The sequence below is a fragment of the Oreochromis aureus genome, linkage group 5, assembly GCF_013358895.1.
Source record: "Oreochromis aureus strain Israel breed Guangdong linkage group 5, ZZ_aureus, whole genome shotgun sequence".
In the NCBI taxonomy this organism is placed as follows: domain Eukaryota; kingdom Metazoa; phylum Chordata; class Actinopteri; order Cichliformes; family Cichlidae; genus Oreochromis; species Oreochromis aureus.
In genome coordinates, this window is record NC_052946.1 from 9,600,931 (window position 1) to 9,626,632 (window position 25,702).

The window sequence follows — 25,702 nt, forward strand, 5'->3', positions numbered from 1 at the left end:
GCTTTCTCAGGCTAGCTGCTATATTTTAGCCATTTTAAGTATAGGACTGTGGGTTCTAGACTCAGTTTTAGGACTGTATTTTTGCTTTACTGACTGTATTGTTGTTTTAAATTGGTACACAGACTTCTTTGGTTTCTGGCCAGGGTTATTGAGCCCTTTCAACAAGCGCCCCCTAGCATTGGAATTTCTTTAAATATTTAAAAGAACTGGAACCAGATTTAAAGTGTTTTATTGTAAAGCACTTTGTATTTTTTTCCAATTTTGCTCTAATTGGATAAAACGACCTGAACCCATTCCTCTGCTCACTTTTTTTTTTTTATCGGGTTTTTATCGGGACTTCTGCTGGCTGTCTTCAAAGCATCAAAGTTAATTCTTGACCTTGTGATTCACAGTTTGATTTAAAATATACTGAAACCGTAATGCTCTGAATAATAGAAAGCTTGTATATCTATATGTCTAGCCTAGTCGGGAGCTTGTATTGTAATCACTAAATTGATTCAAACTGAAAGTATTGCACGGGAGGAAGCGTTTCTGTAGCAGCAGGAAACACTGTAGTTAAAAGCACGCCAACATCACAATAGCCGCTTAATCCAGAGTGTGGTGCAGGGCATGCGTCTGTGTGTAAGAGAAGTGAACAAAGCTGTTAAGTAAGGAAATGGAGAAATTGTCGGAAAGGGTCTTTCCAGAGTTGCCAGGAAGCAGCGTGCTCTCAGTTTCTCTGTTATGTCTCTGTCTTGCTTTCCCTCCTTCCCTCTCTCCCCGTATATACTGCTCAAGTGATGGAAATCCCCAGCTTCCACAAAAACAGGGCTGTTCTCACAGAGCACCACTTTGTTTCATCAACTCCTCCCACGTGCAGCATCCTAAGAATGTCCACACACTCTCTAACCCCACGGCACATGTTCTCTGCCACTCATTCACGTTAACAACACCATGCAGCGGCGTGGCTGATGGCTGGCTGCACGTCTCTGGGTACTCGGGATTGATGGCAGGAAGGCAGACAGGCCAAAACCCCAACTTCCCCTCATCACCAGCAAGATAAACTGCCATTATAGCTGTTACGTAACCCAAGTGTGTAGCCTGCTGCTGCTCCCTGACCTTTTACAACACGCCCCCTCTCTTTCAGAATCACCCACCCAGAGACCTCTAGGAATGAGTGCAGCTGTTAGTTCACTACTGTCTGACAGACTCCATCGTGCTTCTTGTTGCTGCACGCCCAGACGCTGTGCTGGATTTTGCATATCCAGTCAGGCTGATGAGGGAGCAGGATCAAGTGGAATGACTTTTCACCCATTAGGAAGAGCTTATCTCATTCTTCCAGAAATAGCAACGTGATAAAATGCAAGCCGGGAGAAAACAAGACCTGACCAGCTAGGCGGACTCATTGTCAGGCCTTATCGCATCAATCACTGCGCTTGTTTGTTCTCGCTTCGTGTGCACGGCTTTCGTTTGAGAGGCTGCACGAGCATAAGGGAGCGAGATGGAGATCATTTCTCCTTCTAATTCAGGTGATACAGAGAGGTTAGCTGAGGATGAGGCTGAGCGTGTAACCAGACACGAAGCTTATATAAGGGAACTATTTCTTTGCGAGCAGAGTGCGACGGTCTCTCTGTGTGGGCGCAAATGTCTTTTTCCAGTTCGCCAAATTCTTTTTGTTCGCCGTCAACCAGTAACAGTCTCTTCATTATCTCAGCCAATTACAGTTTGTGTTTGGGAGGTTTTGAATATACTATTTCCTCTATTTTTCTTGTGCATTTTTTTTTTGTCACCACAATCTTTCCAATCCCCACACAAACATTGTTGTTTTGTCTCTTTGCCTTTACCTACTTCCTCTTTTAGCCTTCTCTTTATTTACCAGTTGCCACTCCCATCATTCTCTGTGCCAAACTGCCTCAGATAGCCTGCTCCTGTCCTCATTTATCCTCCTGCCCACTACAGTGACTGAATTATGGAGACTCCGAGCTGTTCTGTTTTTTCTTCTCAACAGGGGGAGCTGCGGACATTTCTCAGCAACAGGCAGCACTGTCCCAGTTTCCTTAACTTAAGTTGCACGATTCTTGGGCTCAAGCCAGCTATCAGGCAGCAGTTACATAAGAGCCAAAAGCATTTTTTTCCCCCTCTGTTTTCCTGGAATTTTAAACTCTCCGCTGATGTGTGATCTGCAGTGGTAATTGGAAATAAAAGCACATCAGACACGTCTTCCAGGAGACGGTAGGATTGCTGGAGCTCAAGTTAGGTTAGACGGACTGCCATGAGAAAATTAAAGATTTAACTTGGTTAGTAATGAGCACATGGTACAGGGCCAGCTTTCTACTCCTGGTAAACTTATATAAATATAAAAAAAAAATAGATAATATAGCTCCATCTAATCCTATGTAGGTGTAGGCTTTCAGTTCTAATATTCTTAATAGAGAGATGGTTTGAAAACTGACTCTCCAGAGAAAGTGCAACAGATTTTCCTGGTCACTGAGACCATGTGACCCTTGCTGCCACTATTTATTGCAAGTGTTCACGGTGCCATTGTGTTTATTTGCCAGGCCTCGCCTCTGTAGTCATTTTAATCACACATTCTGGAAACCTTACAAACGCTGGCAATTATATGATCGGGCTGTCCTCATGGTCATATTTCGATGCACGTGTTAGTTTTTGAAGTATATTAAGAGAAGTTAGTTTTGCTGCTAACTAGCTGCTGAATATAACTTGAGTTGCATGATGTGTGATGCATCACCGTTGTTCTGTGGAAGTCAGTGTGTTGACATTAAAGGAGGCTTGATGCAGGGAAATTCCTGTCCAGTTGCACAATTAATCAGCATAAAGCAGCATGACTGGGTTACAGACAGAGGCGAATGCCCATGTTTGGTTGTGTATTTGTTATTTAGTCTTTTTTTTCTTGCATTATCTGCAGTGAGATGTTTTGTGTGTGTGTGTGTGTGTGCGTGTGTGTGCGTGTGTGTGCGTGTGTGTGCGTGTGTGTGCGTGTGTGTGTGCGTGCGTGTGGATAGACTTTTATTTTTTAAAATTTTTTTAAATAGGCATTCACAGAAAATAATCATCTACTGAATAGGCTAGCATTAGCACTTTATTTTGTTTTAACTCATTTGAGGTAAATGTCTACAAAGGGTCTCTGTATAATTATGCCACCAAAGTATTCAGTGTTTTATTATGTGGTAGGAAATTATTAGAATTTCTATTATTTTTTTTAATTTATTCTTTTTTACTCTTTCTCTCTCTCTGAATTATGTATCTATTGTTTTGGGTTGGTTTCAGTACTTTGGGATATGTATTGAAAATAAGTTGTACTTTTTGCATCTCTGACCATGTAATACATACATTTACTGTTCAAACAGCTTGCATGGGAAAAGTTTGGTAATTTTTTACTTTTGTTAATTATTTTTTTTATTTTATTAATTTATTTTTAGGCAAACTTTCCAATTGTAACAATATGATTGTAGTTAAACCAAACATATTATGACAATGGTTTGAAAACGTGCTCAGTCGTAAATATTACTTGTTTCTTTATATCCTTAAAAAAATCAAAGTGTGCATATTTGCTTCTGCCATCTTTGGTTTGTAATGTTATTATCATTTTATTAAGAGGGAACCACACAATACCAAGCACACCAGTGTTGCTTTAATAACCAGCAGTCTGTGGTGAGGTGGGGGCAAACTGAGCTTTTGCTGTTTTGCTGCGATGCGGTAATGCTGCTTATCACTCATGCTCTGTCATCAAGCAAACCCCATGAAAACTAAAGTGAGAAACACTTCAAAAAAACAAAAAAACAAACACTTTGCCATAACATCATTTTGTGTCTGCTTTCTCTGCTCCTGGCTCTTTGCACATTGATGATGAATCGTTGGTGTTACTGGTAATAGAGAGTTTTTGTTTTGGAAGCTGCTCTTGGAGGGAGAAGTGACCTAACTAATCCGACTACTTCTAACCCCAACTAACTGCGTCCTTTTATTTCCAATCAGCTGGCACCTCCACCTGAGCCCGAAATCCCGGCCGAGGTGTGTTTTACTCATATTGGCCCGTTGCCCACTAACATGCGTCACTACTGATCATCACTCATTCTCATGATCGGCCACCATCCTGTATTATTTGTGCTGTGTGTTTTCCAGATCCTTATTTAAACAAAGAAAAGTCACAACCTTTCCTTATGCATTTCCACTTTCATCTCCACCCCCCCGCCCGTCCTGCATCACTGCTCTGTCACTGCTGCTTCTGTGGAACTTGCTACATATGTGCCCTTGTTTGCATACAGTTTTCCGCTTTTCTACTGATCCTTTCCTCCCTCCCTCCGTCATTTCTCCCATCCGCCCATCTGTCCTTCTAGCTCTTTGATGAAAGTCCAATCCCCTGACCTCTTTTCATTGGGGTTGCTGTAAGGGTGGGGTGGGGGTTGGAGTCATGGGTGAGGTGTTTTTCCATCCCAGATTGGTGCTTACAGTGTATGTCAGTAGCTCACTGCTCTGTTATGTAACCTGGAGTGTTTCTTTCTCAAGGCTTGTTTCTTTCCCTCCAGCAGCCTATCATTCTTTTATGTAAATAATTTAGGCACTTTTTCCACTGTGAGCGTAAAGTAATGAGGGAGGTAGTCTGACAAGTGGTTATAATTTTAGATATTAAAACTGTAAGATTTTTACTTCAAAAACTTCTTGAAGGTGTTAAAAAAAAGCATGTCAGTCCTCCTCTGCATGAAGCCCTGCACGCCTTTGACTCGACCTCACATCTTCCCTGACACAACCACTTCCCTCTTAACTGCATGATCAATTTTGCACCCAGTTTCCTGCATGCTTGTAAAGTAACTAATTTGCACTGTATTGACACCCTATTTTTGTTTCCCCCAACTTTCCTTTCCAACCTTTTTTTTTTCTTTCTTATTTTAATGCTTTCTGCTAACTCACCTCACCTTTAAGGAGCTTGATCCCAACCAGCCACTGAAGCAACTGGAGGATCAAAGGAGGGTAGGTAAAGAGTTTGGTTTGCTGTGGTCTGGCACAGGCCTGCATCTCACTGACTGACTGATTGTGATGCCCTCACTGTTGCACTGCTGCTACAGCATGGCACTCACTCACTCCCCTCCCAGTTATGATACAAAACATGTGACAGAGATCAACCAGGAAACACTAATGTGGGTTCTCAGTCTGCGCTTTGTTTTTGCTACAGACTGACACAGAGGTGACACACTGCTGTGATTTACATACGAGGCCAAGTGTTAATGCATATGTTGAGACGGAGAAAGAGCACAGTGTCAACTCTGAACATCACTGACTGAGGTCAGAGTGCAAGGATCAAATAAAAAGTGTGTGTGTGTGTGTGTGTGTGTGTGTGTGCTCTATTTTTCCCAGGTGGACATCTTGATAAGATTAATCTTTATTTGATTTTTTTTTTCTCTTTCTTTTTATGTTTTGTTTTATTTGCACAAAAGTTCAAGGCACGTGTATGGCCATAAAATGCCATAAAACACCAAGATGACATGAAAGACCAAAAGGAAACCTTTCAAGTGAAGCGAGGAGATACGATTTCAGAAATTCGTTTTACAAAATGAAGTTTCATTTTTGGTTTATGTGGAACCTTGTAACCCTTTATGGCTTTATGTTGTGGCTTTGTCTATGTAGGACATACTACTATGAGTGCAATTCTGCATGAATTTGATAGTCTTGTGTCAGCATAGTAACTCTGGGTTCAAGTTCCATTTCTATTGCAGAAATAGATCTTCATCTCCTAACATTCATTTTCCTGATAGGGAGAGGCTCTGCGGCAGATTTTGGTCAATCGATACTATGGTAATATCAAAGCTGGCCAGAGGAGAGATAGCCTTACAACCTTCAGTAACGGCCCACTCACGCCAGGAGCGCAAGGGAAATCACCTACAGGTTTGTGTAACGATGCTCTACGTGTCTGTGTGTCTGTATGGTTATGCTGTAAAGATAAGATGAAATTAAATGATTTACTTGGGGAAGGTGGGACAGTGCTGCACACACAACATAAAAATTAGATCGCTAATAGTTTTTAGTCTGCCAGCTATAATATATGACAGCTAGCTAGAAAACCATGAAAAATTTCAGCTTCAGTTGTGCAATTATGTAAATGTGGTTTTAAAAAAAGTTAAATAATTAGGTTTTCAGCTCCTGTAATGAAATCTTTCGACCATTGCAATCTGCTTCCACTATTTATCTCCATCTATCGCTGCATAGCTCCATCTAGTTCTATTAAACCATCTGTTTTGATAGCTGCAGTCATTACAGTTTCATTAGAAAATAATTATTTATATCCAAGTCAAACCATGTGTGCATAAGCTTCTGTAAAAGTAATTTTATTTAATTTTTATTCAGATATTTTTTAAACAAAACAAGCTGTTAAAAATTGCTGTTTTAATGAATTAAATACAGTAACAATGCTCACAGAGTTTTAACCTAACCTAATTAAAAATAAATAAGTAAATTGATCATAGACTAATCTGACCACATTTTGTTTGTCAGTATTCAAAATAACTTTTTAAGACTTTCTTTCTCCCCTTCCTTTTTTTTTTTATTAGTCAGTATTTTTTAAATTGGTTAATTGCTACTTATTACAACCAGATGCTCATGTACATAAATGAAATGTTACCAAATTTATCTTCTTAAGGAGGAAAACTTTTAACTTTTGACAATAATAAAAGAGTTATTATTACTCTGTAAAGAGTCATTTAACTCTTTGCAGAGTAATTGGTTTTTGTCAACAGTATAAATTATTTAAAAAAAAAATGCTGGAAATATTTCTGTTATTTGCACAGATTACAAGGAAAAGTGAGTGAGTGACAGTTTCCAGTGGGTAGCAGTAAACACAGCGTGTCTCGAGCATTGTATTGGAACATACTTTGTAAATGTTGTATTTTAAACTCAGCGCCCACATTCACAGTCATTTACCTGATAGACGCTGTGCATTTACTTGAAAATAGTAAAGGACAACACGGCAAATGATGAATCTGTACTGAATTTTGAAATTGACATTTATCACTGTCGTAAGTCTTCAGTGTTTAGGAACTGAGGAGACTCATTGCTGTAGTACTGAAAGTGATTTCAGGTGCTCAGGCTGTCTTGGTCCTCTGTTGTCATACTGCTTTGGATTTTTTGTGAAGCAGTGGAAACTGGTAGGCTGAACTGTGGCTCTTTAACTTTGGATACATTTTATAGGTTGAGAATGTGGGTTGGCATTGTGTTGCCAAAAAATCAAGCGCTTAACTGAAAAAGCCATCATCTGAATGTTAGCATATTTTCAAAAAACTGTTTATTAGGTCAAATTAAAGCCATCAAGGTCATCTTCTGCTGCCACTCTGGACCACTCTGAGCTTTGCTTATTTTCCCATCGCATCTGTCTGCATGCACTTGTACCACTGCCATGCCTGTTTCTTCTCCACTGTGTCTAAATAGTGAGCCTTAAACTTGAATTTCATTTCTGGAAAATGGACATAGTTACAGGGAGGCAAATCTGGTGAGTTAGGCAAGTGGTGAACGACATTTGGGGCAAGGAAGTTGCAGTAAAACTCTTCTTGGCTGTCTGAATTTCTGCTTCTGGTTAAGCTTCTGACCAGTGAGCCTAATTAGTCAAAATATAGTTTTTCACTTCACCTTAGTTGGCCCTAAATGACAGAGAAAAAGCAGCAGTACTTCTGGAACTGTCATGTGTGTATACATAATTTTTTTTTAACTTACGGTAAAAATAAATAAATAAATAACCTTTTTTATTTTTTTCTGGTCCATTTAAAAAAAAAAAACAGTACATATAATTTATTGTAATATATACTGCTGGCATCAGATTTGAAAATGCCTCAATTTGCCTCAATGAAACTGAATAAAATATCCCTTTATCAACATTTAATATTTTGCCATTTTAATATTTACAGAGAAATATACAGTAGAGTATAAAGGATTTGCAAATGTGTCCTTAGTTATTTACCAAGGGTCTCACCAAATCAGGAATTTGTACAGGAAATAGTTAAAGTGGTGTTTTGATTCCCCCTCACTCACTTTTTGCTTACATGAGATTGACATTCATAAATTTTATAGATTATTCGTAAGTGACATTTACCCATTCCAGTGAGTCACGTCGTGTCTCTCATCAGCGATGACTCATATTTTTCTATAATGTTTTAGAAGGCATGAAAAAGAAAAAAAGATCTTATTCACAGCTGTGGCCTTACACTGCTTTAAACCCTTGGACCTGGGGGGCTCTGCTATTGAGCGTACTGGCTCTGTCTCCCGCATAACGCAGGCCGTGTTGTTGCCAGGCGACCAAAGAGCCAAGCTCCATCTAGAATGGGATGTGTTGTTGATTCAGTGACTCGCCCAGCCAGAGACGGCTCTGATGGGTGCTGTTATCTCACCAGTTCTTCTCTTACTGGCTGTGGTAGGCAGCAGTAGGAGTTAAAGTACCTCAGTGGATTAGAGACACATCTAATGTGCTTTTTTTTTTGCTTTTTTTTTTGAGTGTGTGGTGTCTGAAAAGACACCTGTGGCTTATTACATGACTCACAATCGCCTTACTTCCTCCTTACCCAATAGCATCTTAAATAAAATAAACCAAACTGAAACAATCGCTCACGACTGAATCAACCACATGTAGATTTTTTTTTAAATATAATTATTAGGACTTTCCCAAATGTCATTGTGATTTTAGTTATAATTATAAGCTAAATGCACTGCACTGTCCATCGTGTCCACCTTTTAAAAACACACAAAAAAGATACAAATCCTGAAATTAAAAAGCAAATACCTGCGCAAATACTTAGCAATTTGATCCTTTAGATCAATCTATTGACCATTAAGGAGACGGTCAGAGGTCAAAACCAATTGCTCATTAAGTTGACCTTGAATACCTTGGTGGAGCTAAAAACTTTTATTCGATTGTTTACCTGACCCCACTCTACACCCCTACAAAGTTTTAGCAGACTTCAGTCAAAACTTTTTAAGCTGTCATGTTTACAGACATAATGTAAGAATGATCTCCACACTACTGAAAACATAATGTCCTTGGTAAAGGTAATAAGGGTATAACCCAGTGTTTATAGTATCTCTCTGGTTATTCAGGTTGGTCTGAAGGCCAGCAGTAAACTGTTTTGCGTATGCACTAAATACCTGATACTAACAGTGACAGTAATCCACCTGTATTCATGGTTGATATCCCACTTTCTTTGTTAGTTGAGTTAGTTTACAGAGTTCCTAAATAAATGCTGCACTAAATGTTCCATTTCACTCAGTGTCGAGATAGAGCTGCTGCTCTTTGTACTTTGATGGAAACAGTGAAAGGGAATAATCGGACTTCTGACTTCTTTGCCCCTAGTTGTCAGCTCCGGGGTCGGAGGTCGAGGGGAGCTGAGCTTAGCAGAGGTCCAGTGTCACCTGGACAAAGAAGGGGCTTCTGATCTGGTCATTGACCTCATCATGAACGCCACCAGCGATCGGATTTTCCAAGAGAGCATATTATTAGCCATTGCACTCCTGGAGGGTGGAAACACAGTCATTCAGGTAAGTGAGGGCAGTGGGGGGAGTGGGTCACAGGGTTCACAAGTAAAAGTTCAACACTTGCAAGTCTAACCAGCAATTAAATGCACTGAAGCCTTTCCCTACACAGAGGCATGAGCAGAATCTCAATAAGATGCTATCTCATGTGTTCACCCGCAATGTCAAGAATTTAAGTCAGTGCTGCTCTCCTGCTGTCAACTTAAAAAAACAGAGGCTAAAGATGCCTTCAGGAAAAGGGCGCATATTTGTTGTCAGAGTATCAGCCTGGCTGTATTTTAAAATGTCGACTTCACAACAATGCAGAAAGCATGTTATCGTCACATTTTCTATGTTTAAAAAAAAAAAAGCTCAGGCCAAGAACCAGAAAGGAAGACGAACAGTAGTCTGCTGGGAGATGTCCAAGCTGTGCAGCTGAGCACGTCATCACCTCTCTACTGTCAGGCAGGGGTTGCTACGGCAACACTAACTCTTTGCAAACCTCACAGAAAGCAGGTTGAGAGTGGAGACAACCACTGTGTACTATTGCATTATTTCAGCCTTGCAGTCTGTCTGTGTGTCTGTGTGTCTATGCATGTGTGTGTGTGTGTGTGTGTGTGTTTGTATGTGCATGCTGCTTATAAGCTGTCTATCAGAATATTCTGGTTTTGTGGTTTATGCATGTGTGCTCTAGTATTTGTGTTGCATAAACAAGGCTGTTGCATAATAGCCTCCTATTTGCATAGTATCGTTACCTGACAAGGCCTGACTTTGTATGCAAAGGCTCTCACATGACTCCTGTTACAAAAGCTGCTGCCTCTCTCTGTGTCTAGGTGAATAATACACAGAGCCCCAGCCACAGCCCCAGTCCTTCTAACAGACTCCTATCTGGGTCATGTTTTGCTCCTTTTAAGAGGGCAATGAAAGGTGTGATCCTTAAAGGCTTCGAAAGAGAGCCGTTAAATTTCATACAGTCTTTGCTGCTACCTTTGGAAAGACCTGTAGCCTTCTTTAGGATTGCTTTTGTAACTTTTTAAAATCTGGGCATAATTAAAAAGCTTGATGTCCACTACTGAAAGCAGTCTGTAGCTTACTTTTGTCTAACTGCAGCTTTCAGTGAGTCTCTTGTGCACATTACAAGTGTAGAAGCAGTTTTGAGCCGTTAGTAAATGTATACATTTCTACCTGTGACACCTACTGTGACGAGGCATTTTGCCTACACTTGCTGGTACAGAAGCACCTCAAAGTGAACTTGATAAGCAAAACAGTTCATGATCTTAAATAAGAACATGTTTATCAAGTAAGGTCCTGTTTTTGAGTTAATGTGTTTTTCTGCTTCCTTGGAATGATGCTGGGACAAGTAAGCTTTGTTGAGGAGTCATGTATGATCCAAAGTTAATTCACAGCATATCAGCAGATGCATCACATTTTCCTGTCTTACACAAGGATTGGTTGCCTGCCCTTCTTTTAGGACAGAAGGGTTCTTGTTGTCTAAATGAAAAGCAGGACAACAACATGGCCCCAGATTTCTCCAAGAAGGCTGCTTGTTTGTTTTCTAGGTAATCCAGGTTTGTAGCCTAGCCAATGCAATTTCTAGAAAATAAATAAAAGAAAGAGGGAGAGAGACACAGAGAGAGAGCACGCTTCCTTTGCTTCAGAAAGGGTTCACACAGGGCCCAGAGCTCTGTGCTAGCTGGACTTAATATCACAGCCCTGAGAAAAGGAGTCAATGTGTTAGTAAAGACAGAAAGAAATGGGTCATAGCACAGTCCTACCTGTCGTTTCTCTTACTCAAGCGTGTCTGTCTGATGAAAATAGAGCTTTAGAAACTGGAGATCTAAAACATCATGCGTTCACCGAGTCATGGGAATCCTATCTAGGCCTGTCAAGATATGCCAACTTTGTTTAGTAACACTTAGGACTCACTGATGTCACCGATGCACCTCATCAAACACGCAACCATTGGTAGATGAACAAAAGATGTTTTTGATGCATCGTCAGTAAATTTTTAAGCCTTTTTGTATCTACTTATCTACATATCTACCCAAAAGGCAAAGCTGTCACCAGTAAGTAAGTCAACCCCGCATGTGTTCATACTCATGTCACGTACTCAGCAGTCACGTAGTAGGCGTCTCACTATGTTGGTCTAAGTAAGAATAAGATCTTCACTTTCAATTACATAAAGTAACAACATTTATTTTAAATCAACAAAATCTGCCAACTTTGCTTCTGTACATTTTGGCTGACAGTAAAATGACACACTGCCTGTCTTGTTCAGCATACATGCTGTAGGTTGACATTACTTTTTGACCTACATAACTCTCATATTATGACCAAAACCTGCACGGCTCACGTTGGACAGGATAACATGTTGCGTGACACGTATGCTCGTGCCCTGCAGGTGGTTCAGAGATGAGCAGTAAAACACTGTGACAGCCCCTGAGTAATTTTCAGCATTCACACAGCAAAACTAGAGTGATCATAAAACCTCACTCGTGCATACTCAAATGTACACTCCATCAGCACATGCACGCAGCCATACTGCAGGTTATACTTAGAGTCTACAAAGCTTATTTGACAAACAGCCTTAGAGTTTGTGGGAGTGTGTCTATGAGTTATGTAAGAGACGAAGTGTAAAGTCTCTGCTTCTCCGAGCCCACCATCCATCTTGTGATCGCTGTCATCATGACCTCAGATCCCTAACTGTCACAGGCACGAACAGGTGCGACTGCTCTTACTCAATAGGCTTGTTGTGGCACACCGCTGCCCTCAGCCCCCTCCAAGTGTGATTTACCCCCTCCCACCTCTCATCGGTTCAGTTTCACTTCACAGCTACCTCTTGGAAAGCTTTAAAAAGATTCTGCAAAGTGAGTTTCCAGGCATTGGTGCCCTCAGCATACCAGCTCTCGTTTAACTGCGGCGTGGGCAAGGAAATTACTGTTTAGATCCCAGTTTATAGTTTATGAAAGTCCAATTATTTCAGTCCTGCCATGTGTACCTTTTTCTTTCAATCATTACTTGCCGAAGTCACTGCATGCATTTTTAGACTCTGTGCGGATGGTTGCTCGTGCAGATTTCTGAGAAAACGCACTCACGTGTAGATTGCTTTGATTTAAACCTGCTATCTGGCAGTCTTGTTATAGCTTCAAAGAGCAGATCTCGGTGGATACCAGCTGGGCGGTGGCAGAGTACGCAACTGAAGCCCTCCAATAAGCACAGAGATGGCTTTGTCACTCACCAAGGTGTCAGGCTGCAAAGGCGGGAGACGGATAAAAAGAAAGGGAGAGCTGGTGGTATAAACAGGCCTTACATAACTGGCTCGTGTTGATGCCAGAAGCTGGGGTAGCAGCTGACGGGAAATGGAGGGAAAAGTAGAAGTGCAGAATAATCAGACAGGAGGGCCTGCTGTGCTGTCCTATTGATTCTGTAAGATAGGAGGAAGATTTCAAGTCAGCCTAAAGCAGCAGGATCAAAACTGCTCCCAGGAGGCTTATTGGCTCTTTAGTGGGAGACGTAGAGGGTTTAAACTGCCTCAGATGGCAAAGCAGAGACTCGCTAGGTGATGGCAGTTTTCTCTACAGAATGACTCAGCAGTCAGCAAAGAAGCTGCAGCTAGACACATTCTTCAAAGGGTTATAAAAGTTGTTACCGGGACTTTTTTTTAAATGTTAAAATCTTTCAATTCTATCTCATCGTGGTACACGATAGCTAGCTGTGCTCTCTCTCTGCTAGGAAGTAAGCCACAATGTGGCAGTTAGCATGTGGTTGGACCTGTACTCTTACTCTCTCACTGCTTCCCAAGTACACAGATAAGACAAAACTTGAGTTCACACCCACCTAATATACTGTTTGCTCCACCTCCAACAAGCTGTAGCTACTCAGCAAAGATAACCAGATCTAAAGCCTTATTGTTTATGAGGTCCTACAATCCAGCAATAAAGATGCGATCCATGCCAAAGTGTTGCAGTACAAGTGTAAGAAAGGATTTAAGTCTTTATACAAACCCATTTCATTGTCTAGGTGTATCCTTGAAGACTTATTAGTGTTGCTAATTTAGCCTGCAACATGTGTATAAATGATTATCTGAGTTAGGCTTGAGATCCTGTCATATTGAAGGAAATTGGACTCTCTTATTGAGTGAATTGCCATCTAACAATGCTGTCAGCTACAGAGCTATAGAGTTGCTTAGCAAAGCAGCCTTTAACTTCTAAAAAAAATGGAAATATCTAACAAAGGAGTGTGAGTAAGCAACTTACGCTAGCTTTTGACAGTTTTTAATGTTTTCAACATGACACAGATGCCCAACCCTGACTGTGTGCAGACAGGAAAACAGCTGTTGCTTGCTGTTCAGTAAAAATAACAAGCAAGTGTTGACAAAATAATTTTCTTCACATTAGTGAAGAAATTGAGTTTTTATGGCCGCAGTCATGAGTTCTGTTTAATATAGTTATCTTGTAAAGCTGCTGTCCTGGAGCTGTTGTTGGGAGAAGTATGTCTGCTTGCATAAGTCTGACTTTTAATCAGATCACTATCAGTGAATGACCCTTGTCAACAACACAATGTTAAAGGCTTGAAAAAGGAACTGTTGCATAAAGGAAGGGAGGGAAAACAACTTAATACACTGAGTGCTCTGCTCCTCTCGGGATTTGAGTCAGGTGATTTTTGCAGAAAGATGTCTCAATAGTTGTCTTGATTTTCTGCACATGTGTTGCTTATCTCTTACAGCGTAATGCACTGCTGATGTTGTACTGTTTCTATGCTTTGCTCCTTTTTTTCAAACTTAACTGAGTTTAGCTAAACCTGGAGAGAGTCTTATGTAACAGACTTTGAAAGCTGCCCCAGAATCTCAGTACGTGATAACTCCTGCTTGCATCAACCCCACCTCCCACTTTCGGACCCTTTCTCCACCTCCCTCTCACACCACACGCTCACTTCGTGCCGCTCTGGCAGTGAAAAGTAGGGCAGGGTTTTCCTCTCTTCCTCTCCCGCTCCCTTTTTCTTTCTCCCTCCACTGCTCGCCCTCTGCGGCTGATGTAACAGTGTTGGCGCTCTGTGCCCTCACTGTAACCACTCAGCTGATTACAGGTCTTATGTAAGGAGGGATTGTTGAGAGGAAAATGGGACAGAACATATGAGCCTGTTGCAGAAAAACAACAGCTCCGTGTAACAGGGCTTTCAAGCCAGATTGGCCTTTGTGTAGCTGTAGGTCGCAGAATATTTCCTTTGCTCCAGTATGAGTAAGAGGTTTGTGAAGAAAATGTCTCGTGTTTCATATTTGAACGCTTATAAAAGTAAAAAGTAATTGCTTTTTTGCCATTAAACAAATGCACTCAGCACGAGTGAGCCCTATTCTATGAACACGTTTATACAGCTGTGTGCATTTTCCTGCTCACATGTACTCCTCACATGTTCGTGTGAAGTACAGGTTGCAGGACAGGTTGTGTAGCTGCTTCTTTTGGTATCTGCATGTTTTTAAATGTGGCTGCATGCTAATCCCAGAGCTCGTCTTCGTTTCTGCCCTTGGTCATATACTTGTGCATGTTAAGACCCATCTGAGTACTCTGGGTGCCAGAAGCAAGTTCTGATAAGGGGCAGAGAGCAGATAGTGTAAAATCAGGTGAGCCTTTAGAGCATGTTTTCCTGGCACTGTGAAAGCAGGATTATATAACTAATTCTCACTAAACCTCTGGCTAACAGCGCTGCAGAACAATTAGCAGAGACAATGATAAGAAATGCCTGTAAGAGATTAAAATGTGTTTAAAATATTGGTGTAAATGCTGATTTTTAAGTAAACACTATAAGGTATTTAAAAACCTACAAGGATGTTGTCTGAGCGACTCGTATTATTTTATTTCTTTCTTTTGTGTCTCCACCCCAGAGGTCATTCTACCATCGTTTAACGGGAGACAACAAGTCTGAGAAATTCTTTAAAGTGTTTTATGAGCGGATGAAGCTGGCCCAGCAGGAGATCAAAGCCACTGTGACTGTCAATACCAGTGACCTGGGCAGCAAGAAAAAGGACGAGGAACCACCAGACAAAGACACACCGGCACGCAAGAAAGGTCAGCGGACAAGTGTTGGCGTTACCAACATAACAATGCAGAGAAGGAAGTGTTTGACTGTATTGTCAAATAACTCACACATGACACCATCAAACTGGAAAAGCAAACCTCTGCTGCACTCTTCGTACGAGGCAGTAAATCCGTTTCTTCATTATTAATTATACCCGTGTACAAAAATGTTATTTATTATTTACCACATGTATCATTTCTACATATCTCTGTATGTGTAAATGATAGCAAGGATCAGTACATAAATTCTTAACTTGTCAAATGAACAGTCATTGTAACAGTTGTCTTGTCCAGTGGTCTGTGGTGTTTGACTGCCTCTTCTTTACCTGTGGTTAGTGAAAGATATGCCGGTAGTGGCGATGGTGACTGAGGAAGTGAAGGAGCAGCTAGTTGAGGCCTCTGCGGTCACCAAGAAGGCTTACACAACTTATCGTCGTGAGGCTGAAGCCGAAGAGCACCAAGCTGCAGCCGATGGCTCTCCTGTCCCAGCTGCTGATAAGAGCCAGGAAGAGGGCGAGATGAGCGTTACCATCACTATCATGCAGCCCATCTTGCGCCTCATGCAGCTGCTGTGTGAGAACCACAACAGAGATCTGCAGGTCAGCCATCATCAGACCAGCTTGTTGTTACTAGAAGTCCTTTATTTATATATATATGACACTTACTGACACTTACTGACACTGTCACTTTATCAATGCTGATCATCATGCCCTTTGCTGCGGAAGTATTTATACCTACACTCTACATCCATACTCCATACTGGTACTTGTTGTACCAGGTTGTTGCACTCTACTTATCGTATTATGTATCGTATTATTTTATTACTTGTTATTCTGTTTGTTTAAAAAAAAAAAAACAGCTATTTATTTATTACTTTTAAAAAAAAGAAAAGAAATTCTGTTTCTTCATTATTTTGTTTCATTTCGCTCCGGGACCGTGTGCACATAATTTCGTTCCAGCTCATGTTAACATGATGCGAATGACAATAAAGCTCCTTGAATCCTTGAATATATATACATATAATATATAGCCTGCCATGGGCTGATGGGAGCAAGGTTAACATTTTCTGTCCCGTGTTCTGAATTTCAGTCATCACACCATCTTATACAGAAATGAAACTGTTGAAAATAGGCACCAGTTGCAGAACTTCCTGACGCAGTCTTGTATGTGCTGGTCTGGTTTCACTATGATGAGTGTGCTCGTGTTTGGTAGTGGCTAGCTCCGGCAGCCCAGACAGAAAACTTCCTGCTTGCACTGATTCAGTTTTCCACTCCAAACTGGGACAGGCCTTCATTAAATGCTGGTTGGCTCTGTGCTGTCTCTCCCATTCTGAACCTGTGTGGGAGCCAGATATTGATTTACCGCTAGCCTCGCTGCACAGATGATCAGTTCACTGAGATGTTTGTGTTCTTTCCAAAGACGTCACTGCAGTAATTGTCTTGCTGCCGTATACAGTAGATTTGGAAAAGCCATCACGACTTTTTATATTTAGTTCTCACGTCAGCGAGAAAGAGAAAATGGTTTAGATTACCTAAGTAGAGGAATTTCTCTTCTGCCAACCATCCCTGCAGATTCCGACACCCTCGTGAATCATCTCGTATTAAGTCTCTTGGTTTTACCTCATGCCACATACATTTTAATTTTGCGACTAACTGTTAACAAAGAGTTTGTTTCTGTTTCCCTACAGGGGCTATTAAAGTTTTTGATGAGACGAGTCCAAGTAAAGAAAGAGATTCCATGTTGAGTGTTTATTTTCATGTTGTCCTTCTGTAGAATTTTCTACGCAACCAGAATAACAAGAACAACTATAATCTGGTGTGTGAGACTCTTCAGTTCTTGGACTGCATCTGTGGCAGCACCACAGGAGGACTGGGGCTTCTGGGACTTTACATCAATGAGAAGAATGTAGGACTCATCAACCAGACTGTGGAGAGCCTTACTGAATACTGCCAAGGCCCCTGCCACGAGAACCAGGTAACACACTGTACGCCTGTGTGCAACGTGAGCTTTTTATATTCTGTATCTATCAAATCGATGTCAGGCTTTGATCGTGATGTTAGTTTTGCTTGAGCTCTCTGTAGTCAGGAATGTGTCGGGCTCTTGTCTTTCCTAAGCACGCTAACACCAGCCTACTCCGGGCAGGACGCCTCTGTTTGTTCTTTGGCATAGGTTAGTAGTCTTCTCACATGATGGTGGCATCCTCTGTTCCTGCCGCTGCGCGGTCATTTTTATAACAAGTGTGAAACTGGCATGACTAAACAAGCAACTGGCTAAATACAGTCACTGTTTGAACTGATTCCAGTTCCTTTACACAGTGCCAGAGGGGCATTGCCAGACTAAATACAGCGTTTTGTTCACAAAGAGAGAATAAACGGGAACAAGTGCTGGAATTCTTTTTATTCGTGCTTTGCATGTTCTGTTTGTAACATTGTATCAAGTCACTCCAAACCATTTGGCTTCCACACTTTTTTATTGTTCAGCTCTGAGGTGTGGTATATGTGTGTGTGATTTATGATTGCGAAGCCACCGAAACTTGGCCAGTATTTATGACATGTGACCTGCCTTGTCACTACCTTACTGTGCCAGGAATGAAAACCTGAGGGCAATCTGATCGGTGTTAGTCAAGCTTCAAATGAAATCTGGAACAAAGTTGTTTTGTTTTTGTTTTTGTCTTTGTTTGCTTTTTTTATGCCCTTTTTTTTTGTCATCCCACCTGTTTTCTCCAGGATCCTCTCAGAACAGTGATTCTTAATCTCAGTAGTTTCACTTCCTGGTTAAATAAAGATTAAGAAACTTAATTGAGTGTTTTATAACACTGCGTGAAATTTACAGTCCCTGAAATTAGAGTGAGAATTCCTTCAAAGAACATATGAGATGTAAATAATGTTGCCACTCTCGCCTTTAGAATGGTGCTGGTTGTTTTAGATACCTACCTGACAGATGGTTGATAGATGGATAACTCACTGTTGTTTCCTGTTCTTGTAATTCCACTTTGTTAGTGAATACATAATCTGTTGAGAGACACAGTTAATGTTGTCTTTGAAGTTGGCACCTTATAACTGGCTGTAGGTTTGAGACAGCTGTCACATTACATGAAGGAATTTGTGATGCACTATCAAATTTGCCATTTCAGACATAAACCCCTCCAATTCATCCATCTCGCACTTATTAAAATCTTTATCTGTAAGTGTGCATAAGTACAAATAATAGATGCAGAAAAAGGAGAAGAGCTTGACTTACAGGAAAGTGGATCAGGCTGTTATCTCATTACTGCTAAAGAAAAAAAATCTTGTCTGCTGTCCTGCTGGTTTTACAGATTATATCATGAAAAACACCAACAGCAGAGATTAAACATTATTTTTAACCCAGAACTACTGTCAATCTTGTGTTTTGCCATTTCTTTTTCTTTGCTCCTTAGAACTGCATTGCCACACATGAGTGCAATGGCATTGACATCATCATTGCTCTCATCCTGAATGACATCAACCCCCTTGGCAAGAAGAGGATGGATCTGGTGTTGGAACTCAAAGTGAGTGTTCTGAAGTGGTGTGATACTTTTAGTAATCTGTCTAAAGGTGTTATTTGATTTGATTATGCAGGCGTTACATGTCTGTAGGAGAAGTAATGTGGTAGTTCTGTCATTAGACGGTGTCAAAAGCTTTAGGTACAACATTCAAATTCATGGAATTGCAGTTTCACTGACAGTAGCTGAAAGTAGAACACCTCAAAATCATTACAGGAAAATGTCGAGAGAATGTTGACTGGAAGTAGTTAGAGCAGCGCGGGTTCTTCCTGTGCTCCATCACAAATTGCATAAGTAAAGCGTGACAGAGAACACTTGCATTTGATTTACTGTCTCTGGAAGTCTGGAATGCTGACAATCAGGTAAAAAAGCCAATCTGTCTCTTGTCATCTTTTGCCCAGAATAATGCCTCCAAGCTGCTTCTCGCAATAATGGAGAGTCGCCATGACAGCGAGAATGCCGAGAGGATACTGTATAATATGAGACCTAAAGAGCTGGTATGTGTGTAATGCAAACAATTGCATAGTAACAAGCAGGTGCTGTTATGACAGTCGTTTTTTCCTGCAGGTGGAGGTGATCAAAAAGGCCTACATGCAGGGAGAGATAGAGGTTGAGGAGCCGCAGGAGGGTGAGGATGGAGAGGAGGAGCACTCCGCGTCTCCACGCAATGTCGGTCATAACATCTACATCTTGGCACATCAAGTAAGCTGCTATAAAATAGGTGTGGAAAGGGGAACACCCCATGAGCAAATAAGACCAGTGGATTTCCAGTAACTCCTGAAAACACACGATACCTTTGATTTTATACTCATCTCCTCTTTGAAAGCTTTCAGGCTGTGGGCTGCTCAGTAACTGAGGGCCTGTTTATACAATCAATTAGTGGAATGACAGTAATTATGGGGCTAAACAGCCCCACCCTGCAGCCTTACTGGTGAATGAAAGCTGATGCATTCAAACAAAGGAAAAGTAGCATGTAGAGTTAACGTAGTTTCTAAATACGAGCAGTGTTGCCCAACCTTTTTGACATGCTGGAAGTAACAATTGTGACGACTGTCTGTCAATCATCTGTTTTCAGTTAGCCCGCCACAACAAGGAGCTGCAAGCTATGTTAAAGCCAGGAGGGACATATGGCGAGGGCGACGAGGCCCTGGAGTTCTATGCTAAACACACCGCTCAGATTGAGGTCAGTGTTTGGCTCCATGTCGTAAATAAACTCCGCTAATGTTCACCTGCTGCCGTCTGTCTTGTATGTTATTTTCAATTCATCATTTTCCCACAGTTTTATTTCTGGATGAGCTCTATCTAACATCTCTGTTGCAAGATGCCAGTCTTGGTTTAAGGGGACTGTGACATGTTTTGGCTTAACTATTGACTTGAAGCATGTGATACTTTTTTTTTTCTTGGTTTGTTTTTGTGTTTCTTTGTGTCGCGTGACAGAATGACGAGTGCCTTTGGCATGTTTGCTCATTCTCTTGTGCGCACTCGATGAGTAAGAGGAATGCAGATTGCTGGCAGTATTCCAAGCTCAAGTTGTTGGTTCAGTTCATGAGCTGCTTTTGGAAAGAAAACAACCCTGTTTTTGTTTTTTTCCTCTAAAGAGCAGTTTATGCCAGGCAGTCCATTTGAATCAGAGGTGTCATGGTGGTTATATTTGTAATTTTTTTCCCATTTTTACTTTTTGTTTTTAGTTCAGTTTAGCTTCAGCGAGTTTCCAGAGTGGGTTTGCTGGTTTCAGTTTAGTTCATATTGTTTGAAAATATTTAGATTTACTTTATTTTTTATTAGCTTCAGTGTTTTAGTTTTTTTTTTGTTTTAGTTTCGATAAGCTCATCCATCAAAGCCTCATCAGTCAAGTTATGATAGATTTTGCCAAACTAATAAATACTAAAACCAAGGAGATTTCCTCTGTTTTTTATTTATTTTGGTTAGTTTATAAAATCTTTTTTTTTCCTCAGTTACTACAATAATCTTGACTTCTTTAAGGATACAACCTGTTTTCATATAAGAAAAGAATAAGGAAGTATTTGCCTGCCGCAGTCATGGATGTTTTGATCGGTGACTGCTGCTCTGTTTGGTGTCCAGATTGTGCGGCTGGATCGCACTATGGAGCAGATTGTCTTCCCTGTGCCCAACATCTGCGAGTTCCTCACTCAGGAGTCCAAGCTGCGTGTATACTACACCACAGAGCGAGATGAGCAAGGTAGCAAGATCAATGACTTCTTCCTGCGCTCTGAGGATCTCTTCAATGAGATGAATTGGCAGAAGAAGCTGCGAGGTACTCAAGAGGCTACTGGTAACACAAACACCGTTCCCTGTGCGTTTTTCTCCTCAACTCTTTATGAACTAGTGCCTGGTTTACGCTCTTTCTTCTTGCATCCCTCCAGGCCCCAAGGCCCTTTCTCACACATACACTGCATACAGGTTATGTTTTACATATTGGCATGATCAGCAAAAAGTGAGCACAAAGTTTCCCTCCCTGTCACTCTAGTAGGATTACTCCAAATGTGTCTTCCACAAACAACAGTATTACAAAAACACATATCCCAATAAAGAATATAAAGGCCTCAACTACAACAGCATTTATGGGGTTTTTTTAATGTTTTATCAGCAGACAGAAACTCACAGCTATATTGTACCTCAGACAGGTCTCACTCATAGCTTCAACTTTGAATTGTGCTAACCACTGATCTGTCCGAGATTAGCTGCAGCAGCATTACAAGATGTGTTGCAGAGTAAATTGGACCTACCTCGCACAAACACGAACAAAACACAAAAACTCAAAAATGAGTTTGGTTTAAAGTTTTGCAGGTACGGTTCTTTCTTGGTAGCGGAATAAAGCTGACCCATAGAGACCTGCTGTGATGAGGGTCCATGTCTGAAAGAGGCTGCCAAAATGCCGAACCCTGGAGAGATGAAAGTCGAGAGAGCATGTAAACTTTTATAAGCTGCTTGTATTTAAATTGCACTGTAATCACTGAGCTAGTAAGTAATAAATATTAGTAGCGAAGCATACAGCATATAGCTCCCATTGTTGTGATATTATCACATTACATCTTCTAATCTCGATAAAAACAAAGTATACTCCTGTGATATTACAATGTTCGGGTTCCTGTATTTTGTTTTTCTGGAAACTAAAAGCCTGAATTTCCCAACATAATGGGATTAATGGTTTGATGTACTTTACCTACATACCAGCTGTAAGGTTCTCGCAATGTCATCAATTGAAGCAGGGGTAAAAGAAAGCAGGAACAGGACACAAAGGCAAAGCATTAAAAACTCAGTCCTGATGTCATTTTCACTTTAATCTTTTGTTGTTCATTAATCTTAAGTTATTTTAGTTATGCACTCAAGCGCACTACTTTGACTTTCCCTTTAAGGTCAGGTCCGGTTCCTGCCGACTGCCTACCTGACTCTGTCAGTTTTTGCTTTTGTTTGTCTTTGCTGGTTAAAGAAAAGGTTGTGGTTTGTCATACGGTCAGACCAGAAGAGACAGGGTTAGCCTATAATGTGAAAAAAAAAATATGAAGAGACCAGCCTCTTTCCTATGTGAATGAATCAGCACAGCTGGAGACTGTGCTGTTCCACTGGTGCTAACCGCTTGTCATCAATATAGTGACTTCTGTTGCCAAAAGTCCCCACCCGCAGTTCTTCTTTTCTAATGAATAGCCGAGCTCAAAATAGCATTAGCCACGATACTGATCTCCTGACCAAGGTCTAATATGCTGTGTCTGTGTGAGTGTGCGGCCAAATATGTGCATGCAAGTGCAACTAAAGGAGGAAAAACCTTTAGTGCGAAACCCTGTTTCCAAAAAAACTCTGTCGCTGTCTAAAATGGAAAATACACAAAAAGAATCAACAGCAAAATAAAAGAACAAAATAATTTGCATTATTTTTTTAACTTCAACATTTTAGCACAGATCGCATATTAAGTGTTAAGTCTAAGAAGCTATTTGTTAACCTGTGCTTTGATTGAGGAGAAACGGCACAAAACAGGACGCTGACATCACCATGCTTCACATATAAAGTTCCGCTGCTGGGATGTCGTGCTTTCCTTTTTCCAAATATGAAGATTCTCGTTTATACCAAAGGTTCTGTGCAACGTCGTGTGCATGTCTTATTTGTCAAACCAGTAGCAGTGTCGTTTTTGAAGATCAGTGGCTTTCCCCTTGCTCTGTTTACGCTCACGCACACACACACTATTATTTTTGGTGCATTCATTAACGTGAACGCAAGCCGATGCGTCGCCTTTAATTGCTCGGATGTTACTCGTGGTTCCGTTGTGACCTTGCATATGACCTTTTCTTTTTACACAAACTCTGGTGCTCAGACTTTTAAGTTAGGTTTTGCAAACGCACTTCTTTTCTTTTTCGTGCTGTGAATCACTTCCCTAAATGTGTGAAAGTCAAACTTTGATAAATCCCCATTCGTTGAATAAAACCGAGCCCCCACCCACACCTGACTGAAAACATGTGACTCTGATTTCACCTTCAAAATAACTCAGATCCTAAACTTCAATGAGGCTTTAGGACATAATAAAGCAGAAATACGGAAAATTTAAAAGGATTCACAAACTTTCAAACAGTATGTCTACGTGTGGAAGTAATTTGGTTGATGAACAGATTGTCAGTAAATTAATGGGTCACTAATTGCAGCAGTGCACAGAGGTTATAATGATTTGGAAAACTCAAGAGAATTTCCAGATTTCATCATCTATGGTAAATCATAAAAATGTTGAGAATCCAGAGAAATCCCTGAACACAAGGGACAGTCTGAAAACCTACAGGCGTAAATCTGAAGGCCAAATCACTTGAAAGCCTCGGGGATACTTCAGAAAACATTCAGCATCCAAAAATTCCAAATGTTCATACCACCGTGAAACAACATCAAATAAAATAAGCGGCTCAAAACACTAGTACCTGCTGTGTGCCTTAGGTAATTCGGGATGGTCTAAGCAGAAGTGAAAAATGTCCTGTGGTCTGATGAATCATAATTTGAAATTCTATTCAGATGCTTATTGTTTAAATGATTTGCAGATTGTTGCATTCTTTTGTTTACATTTTCCACAGAGTCCCAAGTTTGTTTGGGCTTTTCTGAGGGTATTTTTTTCCCTTTTCAAATGTGAAATGTGTGTGATTTTTGATTCCTTAAATGGATTTGAGGTGTCCCAGATTATTCTGTTTAGGTGGTTATGTTAGCAGTAAATGTACACACTCGCATTCTGACTTGTTTGACTGTGTTTCACACCAAATTTACTAACCAATTCAAATATCGAGAATATTCACTCAGCGAGTTTTGGTTCTTCTAAACCAAAGAAGGAGAGCTGCTCACTGTGGTTGCCACTTGTGACAAGGGAGTAGCTGTAATTGGCTTTACAAAAGAAACTATTAATGGCACCAGTTTTATAGTTGCCATGCTCAGTGTTTGTAGAGAGCGACAGAAAGAGTTCACACACTTCATGTAATTTAGGGTTGGTGCAAAGTTGGTTATCTGTATAAATCTTTTTTTTTCAGCTTTGACTCAAAGGTATTGAAAGTGAAACTTGGTTGATCTGAAACACTGGACAGTTTTTGGAGTACAGACATGTACGCACTACATCTGAGTGCTTTAGCATAGCCATCTGTGTTAATGTGCTTCACTATGCTGTCCTCTAGCCCAGCCCATCCTGTATTGGTGCTCCAGGAACATGTCATTCTGGAGCAGCATCTCCTTCAACCTGGCTGTGCTCATGAACCTCCTCGTGGCCTTCTTCTACCCTCTGGAAGGCATCCGTGGAGGTCAGTCACTCTGTCTTTCTCTGTGTATGATACCCAGTCATTGCCATTGCCCTGTTAAGATGACTTCTGTTAAGTTTCTTTTGGATCAGAGTTTAAAACGCATAAACAAAACGTCATTCTGCAGCTGAGATCATGCTCTTAAACACAGAACAAATATTGTAAATATTCTGTGTAGGTACTGCCATCTGATTCAGAGTGTATGGCTACTAGGAGTAGAAACGATTAATCGACTCGATCCTCGGAGCTGGTTATGGTCGAACACCCAGCAGTAGAAGTGGTGTGCTGTAGCAGAAATGTCTGAGGTGAAATGTGAGATAAGCTTTGCTCTGTAGGTCAATTTGAAGCAGCATTATGAGAAATCTGCAGCTTTATAGATAAACAAAGTTTTGTTTTATGTGAACATTCTGTTAGCATGTCTCAATTCATGGCTGCTTATATTCTCGTCCCTGAGCTGAAGATATGCATGCGGACACCATGACAGACCCTTGGTCTTCGTCCTTTAACACTTGAGAATAACAGATTGCTTATGCTCTGATTGTTATCTGTGTGTGTGTGTGTGTGTGTGCGCGTGTGTGTGTGTGTGTGTGTGTGTGTGTGTGTGTGTGTGTGTGTGCGTGTGCACTGTGGTTAACACAATGAGTGTGACTACTACAACACAGGAAATGGGAGTGAGTGACACAAGCATTACTGCTGAGATCAGGGGTGGGGCGGGATGCAGAGAGTACAAAATGTGTGTTATCAGAGACCTGGTTAAAAAGAACAGGAAAGAAACTGAGTGTTTACTCTTCAATTTCTTCATTTTATGATCGGGTATACCGCAACACCTCAGCACATTTAGACCTTCCAGCTCACAG

General features: G+C 40.8%; 1 protein-coding gene across 8 annotated transcripts in view; it reads left to right on the top strand.

The window, feature by feature from the left end:
* The window catches only part of itpr1b (inositol 1,4,5-trisphosphate receptor, type 1b), a 79,630-nt gene that overhangs the window by 36,408 nt on the left and 17,520 nt on the right, over window positions 1-25,702 (top strand). For 4 of the 8 annotated variants that reach the window (XM_039612769.1, XM_039612771.1, XM_031731781.2 and 1 more), the window contains 13 exons: window positions 3,973-4,008; window positions 4,918-4,965; window positions 5,748-5,877; window positions 9,323-9,507; window positions 15,359-15,542; window positions 15,888-16,150; window positions 17,325-17,525; window positions 18,970-19,080; window positions 19,476-19,571; window positions 19,642-19,776; window positions 20,150-20,257; window positions 21,157-21,388; window positions 24,726-24,848. In XM_039612769.1, the coding sequence (XP_039468703.1) occupies window positions 3,973-4,008; window positions 4,918-4,965; window positions 5,748-5,877; window positions 9,323-9,507; window positions 15,359-15,542; window positions 15,888-16,150; window positions 17,325-17,525; window positions 18,970-19,080; window positions 19,476-19,571; window positions 19,642-19,776; window positions 20,150-20,257; window positions 21,157-21,388; window positions 24,726-24,848 (1,852 nt within the window). The remainder of the gene's footprint in view (window positions 1-3,972; window positions 4,009-4,917; window positions 4,966-5,747; window positions 5,878-9,322; window positions 9,508-15,358; window positions 15,543-15,887; window positions 16,151-17,324; window positions 17,526-18,969; window positions 19,081-19,475; window positions 19,572-19,641; window positions 19,777-20,149; window positions 20,258-21,156; window positions 21,389-24,725; window positions 24,849-25,702) is intronic. The other 4 variants (XM_039612774.1, XM_039612775.1, XM_039612772.1 and 1 more) reach the window with 3 other exon arrangements.